We start from the raw sequence: 15,224 nt of genomic DNA, 5'->3' as shown, positions 1-15,224 counted from the left end.
ATTTTAGATATTTAAAAGCTGGAAGAGAGAAACAGCATCTTGTTTTTCCTGTATGTCTCATATATACAGTGAAAATTGACAATAAAAACCTTTGAATCTTGAATCTTGAATATAACTGCAGTACCCAATAGCACCAGAGGGTGGAGTCTCCTTTCTTTTTTGTTCATATGAGACGTCATGGTCATATACTCTGACTATTGACATGCTAACCTGCTATCCTGGAGTTAACAGCTAAATGCTTCTAGCAGTTGTGTATGGCCAGCAGAAAAAAACCTCCTTGAGCAGAAATGGATAAAGAAACATTTCTTTCAAATGGCAAGTTTAGCTTCAAAGCCCGGTCAGACGGTTCTCTCCGCAAGACCAAAGTTATTTGTATTTATTGCCGATGTGAACTGAGTTTCCATTAAATTGCGATTAATTTTGAGCTAACTATGGAAAATCATGCGATTAATCATGATTAAAAAATTAATAGCTTGACGGAAATAGTTTGCTGCTGACATTCAGCATATGACATAAGTGATATTATGTAACTCAAGAGAAGTCAGCTGGTTTTTAGTTTCATGAAGGTCTCTAACTTTGAACTTTGGCCTCCTGAATGAAAGCCCTGCATTGTTTGACCCCTCCATGACCCCAATTTGCTTCCCAAAGCAGACTCTCTTGTTCTTTATACAACGGGACATAAACTGATTTCTATCTTCTCCTCAGTCTTTACATCATGAGCCACTAAAACATACTCTTCTTTCTCTACAACCTCTTGTCTGTGTGACCTTAGCTTTTATCTTACATTGTTCTTGTAAGATTTCTCAGGTCCCCGCTTTATGCTGACTGTTCTATAAGCCACACACTGACAGGTACTGGGCTCACCTGTGTGCCAATGAGCAGGTAGGGAACACTGGGTGCGTACTCCTGCAGCTCTGGCACCCACTCTTCACGCACATTCTGGAAACTGGCGGGGTTAACGACCGAGAAGCAGATGAGGAAGACATCAGTCATGGGATAGGACAGCGGTCTGAGACGGTCGTAGTCCTCCTAGAAGAAGATGAGACAGAGACGTTCAGGGTCAAAGGAGGACAGTAGGTCAGGCAGAAGACATGGTTCATTTCCTTTTTCTTACTGTTCATGAATTATTAAAGTGTGTAAAATATGAGCTCTGTATGCAGAGCTCCTTTACTGTGACCAGCAGAGCTAACGTAAGGGTGTGCAGCTCCTTTTTTTCGATGGAGTCTGGTGGTTTTCAAGAGAGCAGTCTGCCACACTTGTCATACGAAGCAAATACCTTGAACAAATACAACACTTTTGTACCTATTCATTTTTAAACCACCATGGTTCAAAACTTCTGGATTAAGCTTTCAGAGAAGAATAGTTGAAATACTTACAAAATTCAAAGAAAAAAAAACTCTCTTTGAAATAAGATATGATAAGAAAAGGATGTGGAGAGGGTGACCTTCAAATGAAAGAAGCTTCCTCTCTTTCTGACACACACAATTATGTATTATTTTACATTTGCACAAGGCATCGCCACAAGATGCTGAGACCTAGTCTCCCTGCCATCTCAGATATTTGTGCTGTATGAACGGCTAATTCATAGACACGAGGCTGTCCTCTGTGTGTCAGATCAGGCTCTCTCTGTCCTCCGCAGAGATAAACCCTTTTGACAGAGTGTCCAACTCACACACACACACACATGAATATTCATAAACCATCTCACTTCTTCTCCTGACGGGCTGCTTTTCTGCTGCTAGCTCAAAGACACAGGCAGTCAATGGATCTGCAGTGATTAGACATGACTCTAACAGAATAACTCAATCTCACAGTCTTTGACGAAGACACGTATTGTCCAAATCCCTGAAATCAAACAAATTGCATGTTCTGACTGTCCCGCTGTAACAGAGAGAGTTTCAACAGTTTGCATGACTATGTTTTATTATGATGCCTTCAGTGAATTAAAAACACACGGCAAAGTCTGACCAGATTACGCTGATACAACCCTCAGAGACAAGGCCTTCTCACACAAACGCACAGAGGGAAATGGAAATGCAAATGAGCCGGGCGTCAGGAGGTTCTCCAGCAGTAGATCAACCGGGGGTCATCTTCGGTTGTGTAATGAACTGAAGATAAACTGACTTTATGTTAAACTGGAATAAATTATGAAGACAGCTGATAAATCTAAGAGTCAAGTGGGCAAATACTGAGATTTATGAGTGTTTCATCTTCTGTTTTAACAGACCAGACTATCAGACATTTCAGAGAATCTTTGGTGGCTGATTTTAGACTTGGATAGCTTCATGGGATGAATGAGTGTACACACAGTTATTTATGTAACTGAACTGTGAATGACAGATTACCTCACACTATCTGAATTTGCTGATGGGATGAATCAGTTATGAATGCAAACCATCTGGTGCTTCATGCGAGCTGAGACACAATCAGGGGAAAACCTTAAGACCTGTAACACCCTAGTAATGTTTTTTTACATTAACACCATTTAACAGGTATCTGTGTCTGTGCAATAGACTGTACAACAAATGGACATAGTCTGCGTGACATCCCCCATTTGTTTCTGAAGTGGAGTTTTGAAGCCTGTTGTCGGTGGATGCCATATTGGTGATGCTGACTCAGCCTAACTTTGTTCGATCTGACACAAAGACGTGGAGTTGAGTCGTGCTCTTTAGCCTTTTCGCTAACAGCTACAGGGTGCCCACCTGTCAGTCAAGTTAGTGATGCCCTTATTTAGGCAATACTTGTAATCTTAATATCTTCAACAATAAAAATGTCTTAAAAAATTCCCCCCGTACAGTGTGTGCAGATAGGGAAATGAGCTATTCAGACCAAAACCATCGTTAGAAACAGGCTGTAAACATGTTTTATCTGCTTTAAAGAACCTCTTTTTTGAATGGTTGTATACGTGGTGTTTCTACAGCCAGTCTCAAGCAGGCGCCAGATGAACTGCAGTTTTTAACACTTCCGCATTGGCTTCATATTTTAAGGCCGGCGGTTAACATTGTATATATCTAAATTGTATTCTAGCTTTATTTATTTATTTTAATTTTTACTTATTTTATTTTAATTTTATTTTTACTTATCGAAACTTCTTTCTTGTTTGTACTAATGTCTGGGTTGCTGTCACAACTGAATCCCCCCCCCCCCCCCCCCCCCACCGGGGAGATCAATAAAGTAATATCTTATCTTATCCCTTAATCAGTATCTCAGTACCTGTCCAGTTAGCTCATCCAGTCTTTGCTGTCTTCCCTGTATGTATGCAATTTGACAAGTTGTCACAGCTTCTTTGCTCAAATGAAACAACTCCTGTCAGCTACCACTACAAATACATTCTCTTTCTGTGCAGCCTACTGTTGTTATCTAGCTAATTGACTCTCTAATGTATTAGCCATTAAAGTATAGCCTTAGGCATTGCTGTAAGCGCTGAATGTATAGCTCTGATAGCTCCTCTCCAGGTCCACCATCTCATCCACAGACAGTACAAAACTTGGGCTCAGTGACATCACCCATTGGTTTGTGAATACAATGCTGCCGAGCGGAGCAAACACAGGACATGTGGTCCATGTCGATTCTACGGGTAGTTACATTTTGGAGGAGGTGCACGTAAGCTACGTGTGTAGGCCTCTGCGAAAGTACGAGAGCTACGCGGACCTATGGCGTAAGCTACGCCGTCCATTCGACGCAGAAGTATAAATCAGGCTTTACTGCACCGCTATGTTACAGGCGCCCTCTGTGGTGTTCAGAGGTACTGCAGGGCTACACAGTGTTTGAAGTAACTGCAGTTAGTCTTCTCTTTTCACTTTATCTCTTTTCAACCGTTTTCATTTTTTCCAATTAGGTTTAAGAAATGAAGGAGTCTTTCATCGTTTATACTGGATGTAAACCTGTAGTTAAGTTGAACCGGAGGCCAGAGCTTTGATTGAGAACATAAAACAGTTTCAATTGATTGAGCCTACTCTGCAATCTCAGGAGTTAATTGGCACCCTGCAGCCAATCAGAAACATACTAACTGTGTACATATTTACATAAACAGAGGAAGAAAGATAGAAAGAAGAAAACATAACAGCACATATATCATGTGTTCTCCTCCCTCCACAAGCACTATCACAGAAGGTCAAGTGCACTTTGTGTGTGTTTGTGTGTGTTTGTGTGCCTCTGTGTGCTCGTGACCTTTGCTTGCACAAGTGAATCCTGCGATCCCTGCAGAGCAGCAGACATAAAGACACACAGTGTTATACGGTCAGCAGTTTACTGTAAACAAGCCCAGTGCTGCTCTGAGACACAGCTCTGTTTCCTCAGCACACCCCCGAAACATTACCAAAGAAGACAGTGCGCCTGCTGCTCTCTCAGAGTGTAAATATAGAGGCGCAGACGGAGTGAGTACTCCTACGTTGCTCAATCTGAAGTCTGATCAGCGCTGAGTGCAGAAATGTTTTCACTCATTCTGCTGTAAAGGTGCTCTGGATTAAAATGTCTTTATTTCATACAGTTCGAAAGTTAGACATTTGTTCATAGGTACATAATGTTTATAAAACTGTTAAGACAGTTCCTGAATGATATACTTTAATTATTATAAAATTACAACATCATTTTGTCACAACCTGATATTATCACTATACTCTAATTATGGTACAGTGATATTATTCTTATGCATTCTCAAGCATTATGATATTTCTTATGATTCCCTGGGGACAATTACTTTCCAATTTAAATATATTATACCATGTGGAATATGGCTACATATACTCAGTTATATTGCATTGTTAGAAATATGAATAAACTTGCACTTATTTTTTAAATTGAAAAGCTTTGTCAACAGCTTAGATCTTATTCAGAGTGTTTCCTCCATGTTGTGCAGGTTTTATAGTTAAGTAGTTCACCCCTGAGACGTTTCATAACAGTCTAGTGAGGAGTGTACAGTAAATATTATGATCACAGAAGAGCAGAGCAGCTTAACTTCTCCCCATACATGTCCATACCATTCCATCAGGGCGAGACTCTGCGTCTCCTCTGCACGAGCTCTGCTGTGTGTCTCTGCTCTGTTGACTCTTGTGACATATGAGTGCGATGATACCAGTGAGTCACTCCCTCTGCTCCCTCTATCACTCTCTTCGTTCTATCCATCTCCTCCTCGCCTCCTTGGGGCTCGATAAGCCGGCTGTCTCAACAGAGTCACAGACGCCTGCTCCAACATGGCCGCTGGGCCAGAAAACAAGCCCAGACATTCTCCCAAAGGTCAGCCTCTGATCTGTGAGTCTGCACATTTCACAGACCTGGATTTGACCTCAGGAATAAAGGAGCTTTTTACTCTCCTGTCCATGAGTGGTGATTAATGATCATTAATCAAAGCCTCATGCACTCTGTCTATTCAGGCATGCAGAGTGAGAACATCCTGCCAGACTCCATTCAAAAATCAGACAGTTTACTGAAGCCTGTAATGGCCTGTTAATGGCATAACTGTGTATGGTACAATATGAATGAAGACCTTTTATCATCCTCAGTGTAATGAGCTCTGTTTTATACACATCCTTGTTCCCACCGGTTCCCTGACAAACAAAATATAGTACTTATTTTTCTTGCAAGAATGAAACTCAAAATGGATTGGCCCTCTTAACAAGCATTAGTGAAATAAACCACATGTGGCTGTATTATATGTACCTTTAAAAACAACAAACATACACGCTTTCATTTATGTTGATTCAATCTCAATTTGACACCTCTCTACTATAGGAATACCTATAAAACACCCAATGTGTATGTTGAATGTAAATTGCCACTGTTAAAGCTGGGGTTGGTAGTCAGATTTAGATACACTTTTTGTTATACTGGTTAAAATTATTTTTATGTCCCGATGGCAATCAATACATAATGTGTTCTTAAACAAGAGTAAAAAAAAAGCTGCTATTTACAGCCAGAGTAAACCTGGGAAAACACCAACCAATCACCGTCATTAGGGTCCAATTTATAAAACCAATCAAATCCCGTCCTGACGTTCTGCCCGCCTCCTGAGTGTACATTTCCCCGGCGTGCACTCCCCGTCCCCCGCCTCTGTTTCCCCTGACTCTATTTACTGCCCCTCTCGCTCGACCTCGGGCCTGTCCCCTCTGACCCGATGAAGTGCTTTGCTCAAGACTGTAGTCCGGATCAGAGTCTAAAAAGCTCTCATTAAGGGGGCTCTGACAAGCAAAAGAATTAATGACATTTAGTAAGTCCTACAGAAAATGTAGATGTATTGTAGCGTCCGTCCGGATGCTGTAGGGATGATGAGCCGATTCGTGAACACGTTGATCTTTAATAACCGGTCACTGTCAGCCGTGATCACACCAACCAACAAAGCAACAATCAATGTTTGAATGAATGAAGAACTTCTACTGCCTGTCTCTCCTCTCTCCCGCTTGCTGTGAGTTGTGAGTACTAACAATAGCCATGTTTGTTTGTGTTTTTAACTTTCACCGCTGTTTACCGCTGAGTGAGACATGAGTTGACGTAGTGCAAAACACAAACGATGTGCTGAGGACCAGTCTGCGAGGGGAGGGGGGGATGGATTTAGACTGAGTATTGAGGGAATGCTACATTCAAATTCATGCAAGTTTTCCATGACTACCAACCCTAGCTTTAAGGTAATGCTTACTAAAAACAAAAGATCAAAGGTATTTTATGAAATTTTTGCAGGACTGATTGGTCTGAAGAAGCATTTTTTTATATTTTTGAAACAAAAAGAATGGATTTGTATTTCTTTTGTTATAATTTTTGTAATAATAATGATACTTGATGTCCATTTCATGATACAGTACTGCCATGCAACATACAGTGAGACTTTGCTGTATCATTACCCCAACCTTTAAAATTCACCAAGTAGGAGGAAGTCTGTTGGTTGCACAGGAAAGTATAGGATGCAGGTTTTTAGAACCACACTATAAGGCTGGTATGGTCAGCCTTTGCACAGTTTGAATTATTGTTCTGTCTTTTTTCAAAAGTGTAACAACATTTTTCATGTTATTTTATTATTATTATATTTTTTTATGGAACTGTTGTTTGAAGAACTGAACTAACACAGTTGTTTGACACTTGAGCTATCTTAAGTGTCACCAGCTCAAAGTGTGAGCTGAAGAGCTTCTGCAGAGTTCCTGTTCCTCTATGTTGGAGCAGCTGAGTGGTGACAAGACACCCAGCTAGGTTAAACCAATTACATTCTCCCCTCTCCAACTCTCACCCCACTGCACACCTGCCCCCCTCCCTCATGTGGGGGTCAGTTGGACACTTTTGGCTGCTAACTCTAAAAAGACTCATCGGACTGTGAGAGGAGGGAGAAGTGTTTTTACAGGAAGTGCGGCTATGTGTGACATCAGCTGAGGAGTTGGGCAGTGGACAACGACACACACTGGTTGCACAGGGTCCCAACTACTGAGTTCCCCTCTGCTGAAGCGTTTCCTTGGTAACGACTGCAATTAACATCTACTTCCTGTTTCCTCCTGCTACATCTTCAGGCTGTGATGCAGCAGCAGCAGCAGAACAAATGAATAAGTAAAGACTCGCTCCACTGTTTCCTCTTCACAATCAGAAAAACAGACTCCTCAGACCTTCATATGGAATAATTCAATAAACAGCGGCGGGAAGCAGCATGCAGAAAATAGCAGTCAGAGGCGCACAAACAAGCAGGCACAGCGCCGCAGCTCAATGTCAAGCTGTAATTATGTGTCTGACAATAAAAAACACGCTGTAGATTGTTTTGGTCACTCTCTAATTAATCACTCTTCTCTCTAATTTTGTCAGGAGTAACAATACGAAGATAAATGTTAATACTTTTACATTGTTTCATAGTGGTTATTTTTCTAAGTATATTACCGTCCCTCAAGGAAAAACTTGTAATTGTATTTGATGCTCTTTCCAAAGTTTGTGATGCAAGGTTCAATGTCTTGAGCTATTGTTTTTTTTTTGGGTTTTTTTTGTGGAACACAGCTGTTCCTAATTTTTTGTGTGTTTCGGTTTAACTTGTGACCCTGTTAACTTGCGAGCTTCAGTGTCTGTGGTTGACATACTTGCAGAAACAGGATACATAGCTGTCCTCACAAATGACTCTATTTATTTATTTATTTTTATTATAATGTGCATATCATCCTCTTTACAGTCTTGTTTAGTGAACGTGACGGAAAATACTTTGTATTCAACATCCGTTGTAACTGAGACAACCACATGCTGCCTTCAAATGAAACTCGTAACGTCGTGGGGTTAAGTTGTATGAATGAGGGACTTGGCATTTAAGTGGTAGCACCGATGCTAGGAAATTGCTACATGAACTCCAAAAGTTCAATAGCTGCCCTCACTGCTTCAAAAGTAGAAATGCTATATTACTATTTTCATATTTGTTGAAATGCCGTACAGAAGAACAAATCAAAAGACACAAAGTTAACAATCTAAATTAACACTTGCCGTGGATCCTCTTGGTCCCATACATAGCTAACATGTTGTACAAGCAGTAGTTACTGCCTACTACATACTGCGTTTAAATTTAGTATGTAGTATGACTGTTCTGTTGGATCTGTTCTTCAGTATGCCAAGCCAGGCGACACTGGATTTCTGGTTTTGGAAAGCGGAAGTTAACAACGGACAAGTTGATAGCAAAACTGCGGCTGTTTTCAAAACCGCCTGCTACATACTATCTATGAAGTATGACTGTTCTGTTCTATCTGTTCTGCAGTACGCTGGATCAGGCATCGCCGGATTTCCGGTTTCAGAAAGCAGAAGTATACAACGGCCAAGCTGATAGCTAAACTGATCTTTAGCATCCACTTGGATGGATGGACTGGACTTGGACTTGGAATTGTACTTATATAGCGCTTTTCTAGTTTTTCTGACCACTCAAAGTGCTTTTACACTACTCGTCACATTCACCCATTCATACCCATTCACTCACTGATGGTAGAGGCTGCTACAGTAAGGGACCATCAGTATTAGCTAATCTCATTCGTACACATTCACACACCTCCGAACAACAGAGGGAGCAATTCGGGGTTCAGAGTCTTGCTCAAGGACATTTCGGCATGTGACTGCCGGCGCTGGGATCGAACCGCCAACCTTCCGATTGATAGACGACTGACTCTACCCACTGAGCCACAGCCGCCCCACTTGTGGTTTAAAAAGTTTATAAGTGGTTTATATGGAATTTAATCATTTATACAGCACCTCAAAACTCAGTGCCCCCCCCGTAAGAAAAATTTAAAAAGAAAAAGCGTTACGTTAGTGCAGTGCATTGTGGGAAACAGTACGCCAGAGAGACTGGTCCACTGCATACTGAGAAATTTTCCTGAATCAGTACGACATCTGGGTAGTTTTGGCATACTGCAGATTTCTCTCTTGTTCACACACTGAATACTACATAATGAATTTTGGACAAATCAGTACATACTGTTGTATAGTAGGCAGTTTCGAAAACAGCCAAAGCTTTCAGAAAATTTCAACTTACGATGTCGTGAGTATGACGGGATGTGTTCATACAGTCATTTCTTGTAAAAAGGGTAAACACATCCCCATTTGAAGGCACCTTCAGCCACCAATTAACAGGGTCACCATTAGAACCAAAAACACCAGAGCTGAATTCAAGAGTAGGATAGACTTCGTCACCTGTCTTGTCTGTTTCAGGAGATTCAGCTGTTTTTCTCTGCAACCCTGTCAGATATCTGTATGTTCTGTCTGCTCTGTGTTTGAATAAACACCATTGCATGGCTCCATGTCCCCCCCCCCAGCCACACAAGTCCTCCCGTCCCACACACAGATACACACATTGGGAACTACTGGTGCAACACATTACATAGCCACAGTAGGTGAAGATGAGTCCAGTAAAGTCATCTATTCACTGAGCAAGCTGTATGTCCTATAACATTACTTTGGTTTTGTGTGTCAAGATGCCCAATTAAATGTGCTGAATTAAATTACTGTGTATAGTCATGGGATGCTGAATTTGCTCTGTGCATGCACATCACAATTCTATCAATGTGTGCAGAGATAAATCTACACGTCATGTTTAGTCCAGACCTGCTCTTTCTGTCCTAAGTGACCTCTGATAAAAATCTGCGTAGAATTGGGGCTATGTAAATAAAGAGTGATTAAAATACATGATTTAGATTTATAACCATGGACTAAATTGAGAAATTGTATCAGAAGATACTGTAGTTTGATGCTGGATTAGAAAGCAACTGAAATGATCACAGAAGAGCCACAGTAGAAGGACACAGCTGTCTGTGCAACTGCAAAAAAAGGAAGTCCTTTGCAGGAAGCAGTGCAGAGATATTGAAGATTAAACAAACATACCCTATTATGTTTATATAACACTGCTGACCTAAGGAGGTTAATATGAATAACAAGGAAGTTACTTTGAAGATATATATGATGATACAGGAATGAGAGTGGTTTTTCAAACTTTTAGAAAAGATGCAATAATTGATTTAAATTGTGAGGTTACAGAAAATCCAAAGGGATAAGTTACATTTTTACTTGAATTTTTGTAAATGTGATATTGCAACCCCTCAGATGGAGAGATATGAAAATGCCTATACTTCTACAAACCCTGCAGGAAAGTGCTAGATTTTGTTCGAATGCAACCAACAGTCAAGGTAAGATTTACAGGCATATAACATAACTTGTGATTATGGCTACACCTAGAAAATTTAACACAAAAAAAGATCTGTCGCACCATAACATACAGTATCACAACGATGCAACAATCTTGAGACCTTGTGTCGGATATGACACACTGACATGATAGTATGGAATTACATTACTGCATGACAGCAGTGTGTATCTATATCGATCATTGGCTTTATATAGAATGGATAACATGGCTCCATTTCTATCCGTTAGGAGATGTCAGGCCAGAAGTCAGACCTAAAGAGGCAAAATCCCATCCTTACCACTAATCAAGACATGCATCAAGCTTACCAATAGAATGTTAATCACCAAAGACTTGATGACATAATTTCATCCCAATACATTGGAAATTTTGATTTAGTAAACTGTTTGTTGAGTATTGCAAGAATATGAGATATTTTGAGATCTAAAGCCTTGTTCAACTGCATATTATGACCCTAAAGGCAAAGTTGGTCAACATCTGTAATCAACAAGACTAACACTGACATCATGCCTTCCATAGACTTTCCCTACTGAGCTTTTTTAAAAGATCTACACAGTCAAACTCAACTGGAAGCAACTTCAGAACTATTTCAGCTTCCTCAAGCAATGCAATTCTAACAGTAAGTTATGCAGGGACATTTGAAACTTCTAGTTGATTAGAGTCAAAATAAAATAACTAATATAGATAAAGGTTTTTCTCATTCATGTACCAAATTATGTTTTTGTACATGATTTAAGAGTGATACTTGGCATATATTTTTTGATATAATACATCCCCTCCAGGCAGGACTTTGTGTGTATGCTGTTTTTTCCACCCATATAAACATGTACAGCACAGACCAGAGGTGAGGAGGACAAAGTAGTTTTAAAATAAAGAGTGACAAAGAGAAACAGAAACAGAAGACCAAATTTATACTCCCCCATCCAAATCTATCTCTCTCTCTTCCTCTTTCTGTCTTCCTTTAACTCTCTCTTTCTTTCTCTCTGTCTCTTCGGGGTCCGGGTCTTTGATCAGATCCTGAAGCTCTAAATATTTCCAGCTGGCCTCGTGCTCCACAGAAAGAGGTCAGCAGAGGAGGGGGGCAGAGGGTGTAGGAGGGTGGGGGTCTACGTTTTGAAGAGCAACAACTCTACTCCGCACCCACGGCAGACATCTGGGAGAACTTCTCCATTTCAGAGACGCTCTGAATCAGCTAAACACACACACACACACACACACACACACACACACACACACACACACACACACACACACACACACACACGCACACACACACACACATGCTCACACAGCCTATCAACCATGCCAGAATAGACAATAAGCCTGTGTTCCTCTTTTCACAGTGAGTAGTAACACTTCCACCATCTGTTTTCTACAGAAGATGTATCACAGCCACAGGTAGCTGTTGGTGGCTGTCTGTGATTCGTTATTTATGGACATCAGCATTTAGCATTCATGAATGAACAGAGCAGAGTAAAGCTGAATATTCCCATATTAACCTTTCAGTGCAGAGTTTTCGTGTTTCCGATGGAGGCGTCAGATTTCAGATTGTGACTTCACGCAGTTAAATCTGTCCCTCAGGAAAGTGTTAACTATTCAGCGTCTAACATGTGCACAGTTTCAAGTTGCTGCAGAGTCGGGGGGTTAAAGGTGTTGGTGCAGAGAATGGGTGCACAACTGTTGACCCGTCTGTACAGTGCAGCTAAACAATGACTGAACTTAAAGGGGCAGTATGCAGTTTTCTGTGTAAAACTCCACAAACATCGTTACGTTCAGCCGAAAGTCCCAGGACCTTTGAAAAGTACTTGCCCCCAAGCAGGAGCTTTTCAGGGGGGAGATTAACTACCCCTGAGCTGAATTTAGACCTTGGTTCATCTAGTCGAAATGCACGTAGTTCAGCCGTAAAGTCCCTAGTAAAGTTCCTCCGGTCGAAAACGCCTATTCATGTCCCCTGTCCAAACTAGTCTTGAGTTTTGGAGCCTCTTAAACAGAGTTCTTTGGAAACCCTGATGTTTCAGTTTGGAAACTTGGGGGTTCATAACAATAAAAAAAAACAGTCATGTGACTCTTCTCTGGAGGGAAAAGATCACCATCAGCCTAAACTTGACGCAGTTAGCTCAATGTGAAAAACTGATGACAGGCTGACCCTTTGGTCTATATTACTTGCTGTTGTGTGGGTGAATTCTGCATTTTATAATGTCTCTATTTCAGACATGTGCACAAGTGAAGAGATATTCCTATTTCAAGCCAAATTATCACCATGTGTAGCATGTTTGAATATAACTAAGTTACTAGGATTCCAGGAGTTCCAAAAGTACTTATCCCGACAAGTATTGTTTTAATTTTGAATTTTAGTTGAAAATGGAAACTCTTTAAAGTGAATGCAGCCCGAGCATCAGTCAAACACATTAGAGGCTAAATGGTTAAAACCAAGCAGTAAAAAATGAAGCCAAAACGGAAGTCCCAAAACCTGCAGTACCCCATGTGTCCACTTGAGGTAGATTCCAAAGGTAAGTCAATTCCCATAGAGCCCCATGTAAAAAGGCCTAACTTTACAGCAGACATAAACCGGTTTACTGCCTGGTACAAAACATGTTTAGGTCTCTACAGCTCAGTTCTCAATTCATTACATCTATACTGGGTGTCATTTTTTACTAGATAACTCATAGTTAGTTAACCACTCGTCCAAATGCCCTAACTTATGGGTCAAGTAAACAACAAGCAGACAACAAAAAAACATCTTGAAGCTTCAAAGAGTGTACACAAACCAACAGGTAATGTCACAAGGCGCTAAGGCACTTCTGAAGGTCAAAAACATAAACCAATACCTTTTCTTTTTCTGCACTTAGTATCATAAAATCGGATTCATGTAACCATAATCGTGCTCTCAAACATAAATTTCAATTAAAAGCTGCTACCACCACTCACTGAGAGACAATCTTTTCAAACATCAAATCATTAACAGTATTTGCCAATTTACTTCAGTCCATCAGCAGTTTGGGGGATTTTTGCTGATGATGCCCACAATGAGCCAGTGTGTGTGTGTTTATGTGTGTTTGTGTGTGTGTGTGTGTGTGTGTGTGTGTGTGTGTGTGTGTGTGTGTGTGTGTGTGTGTGTGTGTGAGTGTGTCTGTTGGGTACAGTTTTGACGCCTGCCAGCTGAATGGCACATTGTAAAGAAAAAGCGCAGCATTAGCAGCCCTATAAGCCAACCTGTGACATCACTGCTGCACATAGGAGGCCTGTTCTCTACATAATACAACTATTGACCCCTCAATACACACATAAAACACCCACTTCCACCACCACTGTCCACGCCCGCACACACACACAATCTGCGGTAAACTGTGTTGTGCTGTCACCTGTTGCAGCTTAGTGCCTGGCCTTAATATGAAGCCTGTGGACGGCTGGAGGACAGTTATCAGCCCCTGCAGCACATGGGTGAAGAAGGTATACATACAGTGTGTGTGTGTGTGTGTGTGTGTGTGTGTGTGTGTGTGTGTGTGTGTGAGAGAGAGAGAGAGAGAGAGAGAGAGAGAGAGAGAGAGAGAGAGAGAGAGAAAGAGAAAGAGAGAGAGTGAGTGTGTGTGTGTGTGTGTCCTTGACATGCTTGGCTCACAGCCTGAAGAAAAAATAAACTGTACCTGACCGGCTGTGTCGTACAGTCCCAGCAAGTACTGCTTCCCCCCGACACTGACGCTCACTGCAACGACATGACAAAGAGCAGTGAGAGGAGGAAGAGGAGAAGAAGGAAGGAGAGGAGGGAGGGGGTGAAGGAGGAAGGAGAGGGAGGGGGAGTCGGGGTCCCCAACCCCTCTCTGCTATGAAGAAGGCAAACAAGTGGTTTTGATTATAGCAACAGATGCAGCCAATGCAAAGAGAGGGGGAGGAGGGAGAGCAGGGAGTTCACTCTTCATCTAATCTGAGACATGTTTATGGTCACAGACAAACTGAACACAAGAATAGTATCATCTGATAATTAGACACACATATATGAACATTGTTGCTATACCTGCATAATGGTCGAAGACTGTGGGGACGTACTCCTCCGGAAACGCGTCGTTGGCGTAGCTCATCAGCAGACACGTTTTTCCCACTGCTCCGTCTCCCACCACGACGCATTTTAACATGATAGTACCGGTTCCGTTAGCCATGATCCTGACCTTACCGTCATCATCACCGGCCCCCTGACGCCCTGTTGTCTTGACCTCCTCCCTCTGGTCCTCCTGCGCCTCCTCCTCCTCGTGCTCCTCCTGCCTCTGTTGCTGCTGCTGGGCGGTGATCCCGCGCGGCAGGCATCACCAGCGGCGGAGGCGGACGGCGCGGGGCACCGAGCCGGACTGGAGCTGCATCTTTCCCCCACTCCTCCCCACAGCTGGTTACGGAACTCTCACAAATCTGAACGTGAATGTGTTTGCTATTTCTGCTCAAATGAACCCCTTCGAGGTAAGTGCTCCTAGTACAGCTTCCCTCTCAACCCAAGAAGAGTCCGCTGCAGCTGCCGCTCCTTGTGCCCCCGGTCTGCCGTGCCCACTCCCCGGTGAGCTCCTAGGCTGAGCTCGTACAGCCTGGCGCACTGAGCTGCTGCTAGACAAGG

The 15,224-nt window shown here is 42.0% G+C and overlaps 1 protein-coding gene across 1 annotated transcript in view; it reads right to left on the bottom strand.

Moving 5' to 3' along the window:
- rhoq (ras homolog family member Q) overlaps positions 1–15,224 on the bottom strand; it is a 24,868-nt gene extending 9,644 nt beyond the window's left edge. Inside the window, exons 1-3 of the mRNA XM_034681612.1 lie at positions 14,640–15,224; positions 14,272–14,330; positions 865–1,029 (exon numbers count right to left, since the gene is read on the bottom strand). Coding sequence (XP_034537503.1) covers positions 865–1,029; positions 14,272–14,330; positions 14,640–14,781 — 366 coding nt within the window. The 5' untranslated portion in view covers positions 14,782–15,224. The remainder of the gene's footprint in view (positions 1–864; positions 1,030–14,271; positions 14,331–14,639) is intronic.

This window comes from Notolabrus celidotus, chromosome 4 (assembly GCF_009762535.1).
Source record: "Notolabrus celidotus isolate fNotCel1 chromosome 4, fNotCel1.pri, whole genome shotgun sequence".
Taxonomy (NCBI): domain Eukaryota; kingdom Metazoa; phylum Chordata; class Actinopteri; order Labriformes; family Labridae; genus Notolabrus; species Notolabrus celidotus.
The sequence above is the reverse complement of the archived record's forward strand: the minus strand, read 5'-3'. Positions and strand labels throughout refer to the sequence as shown.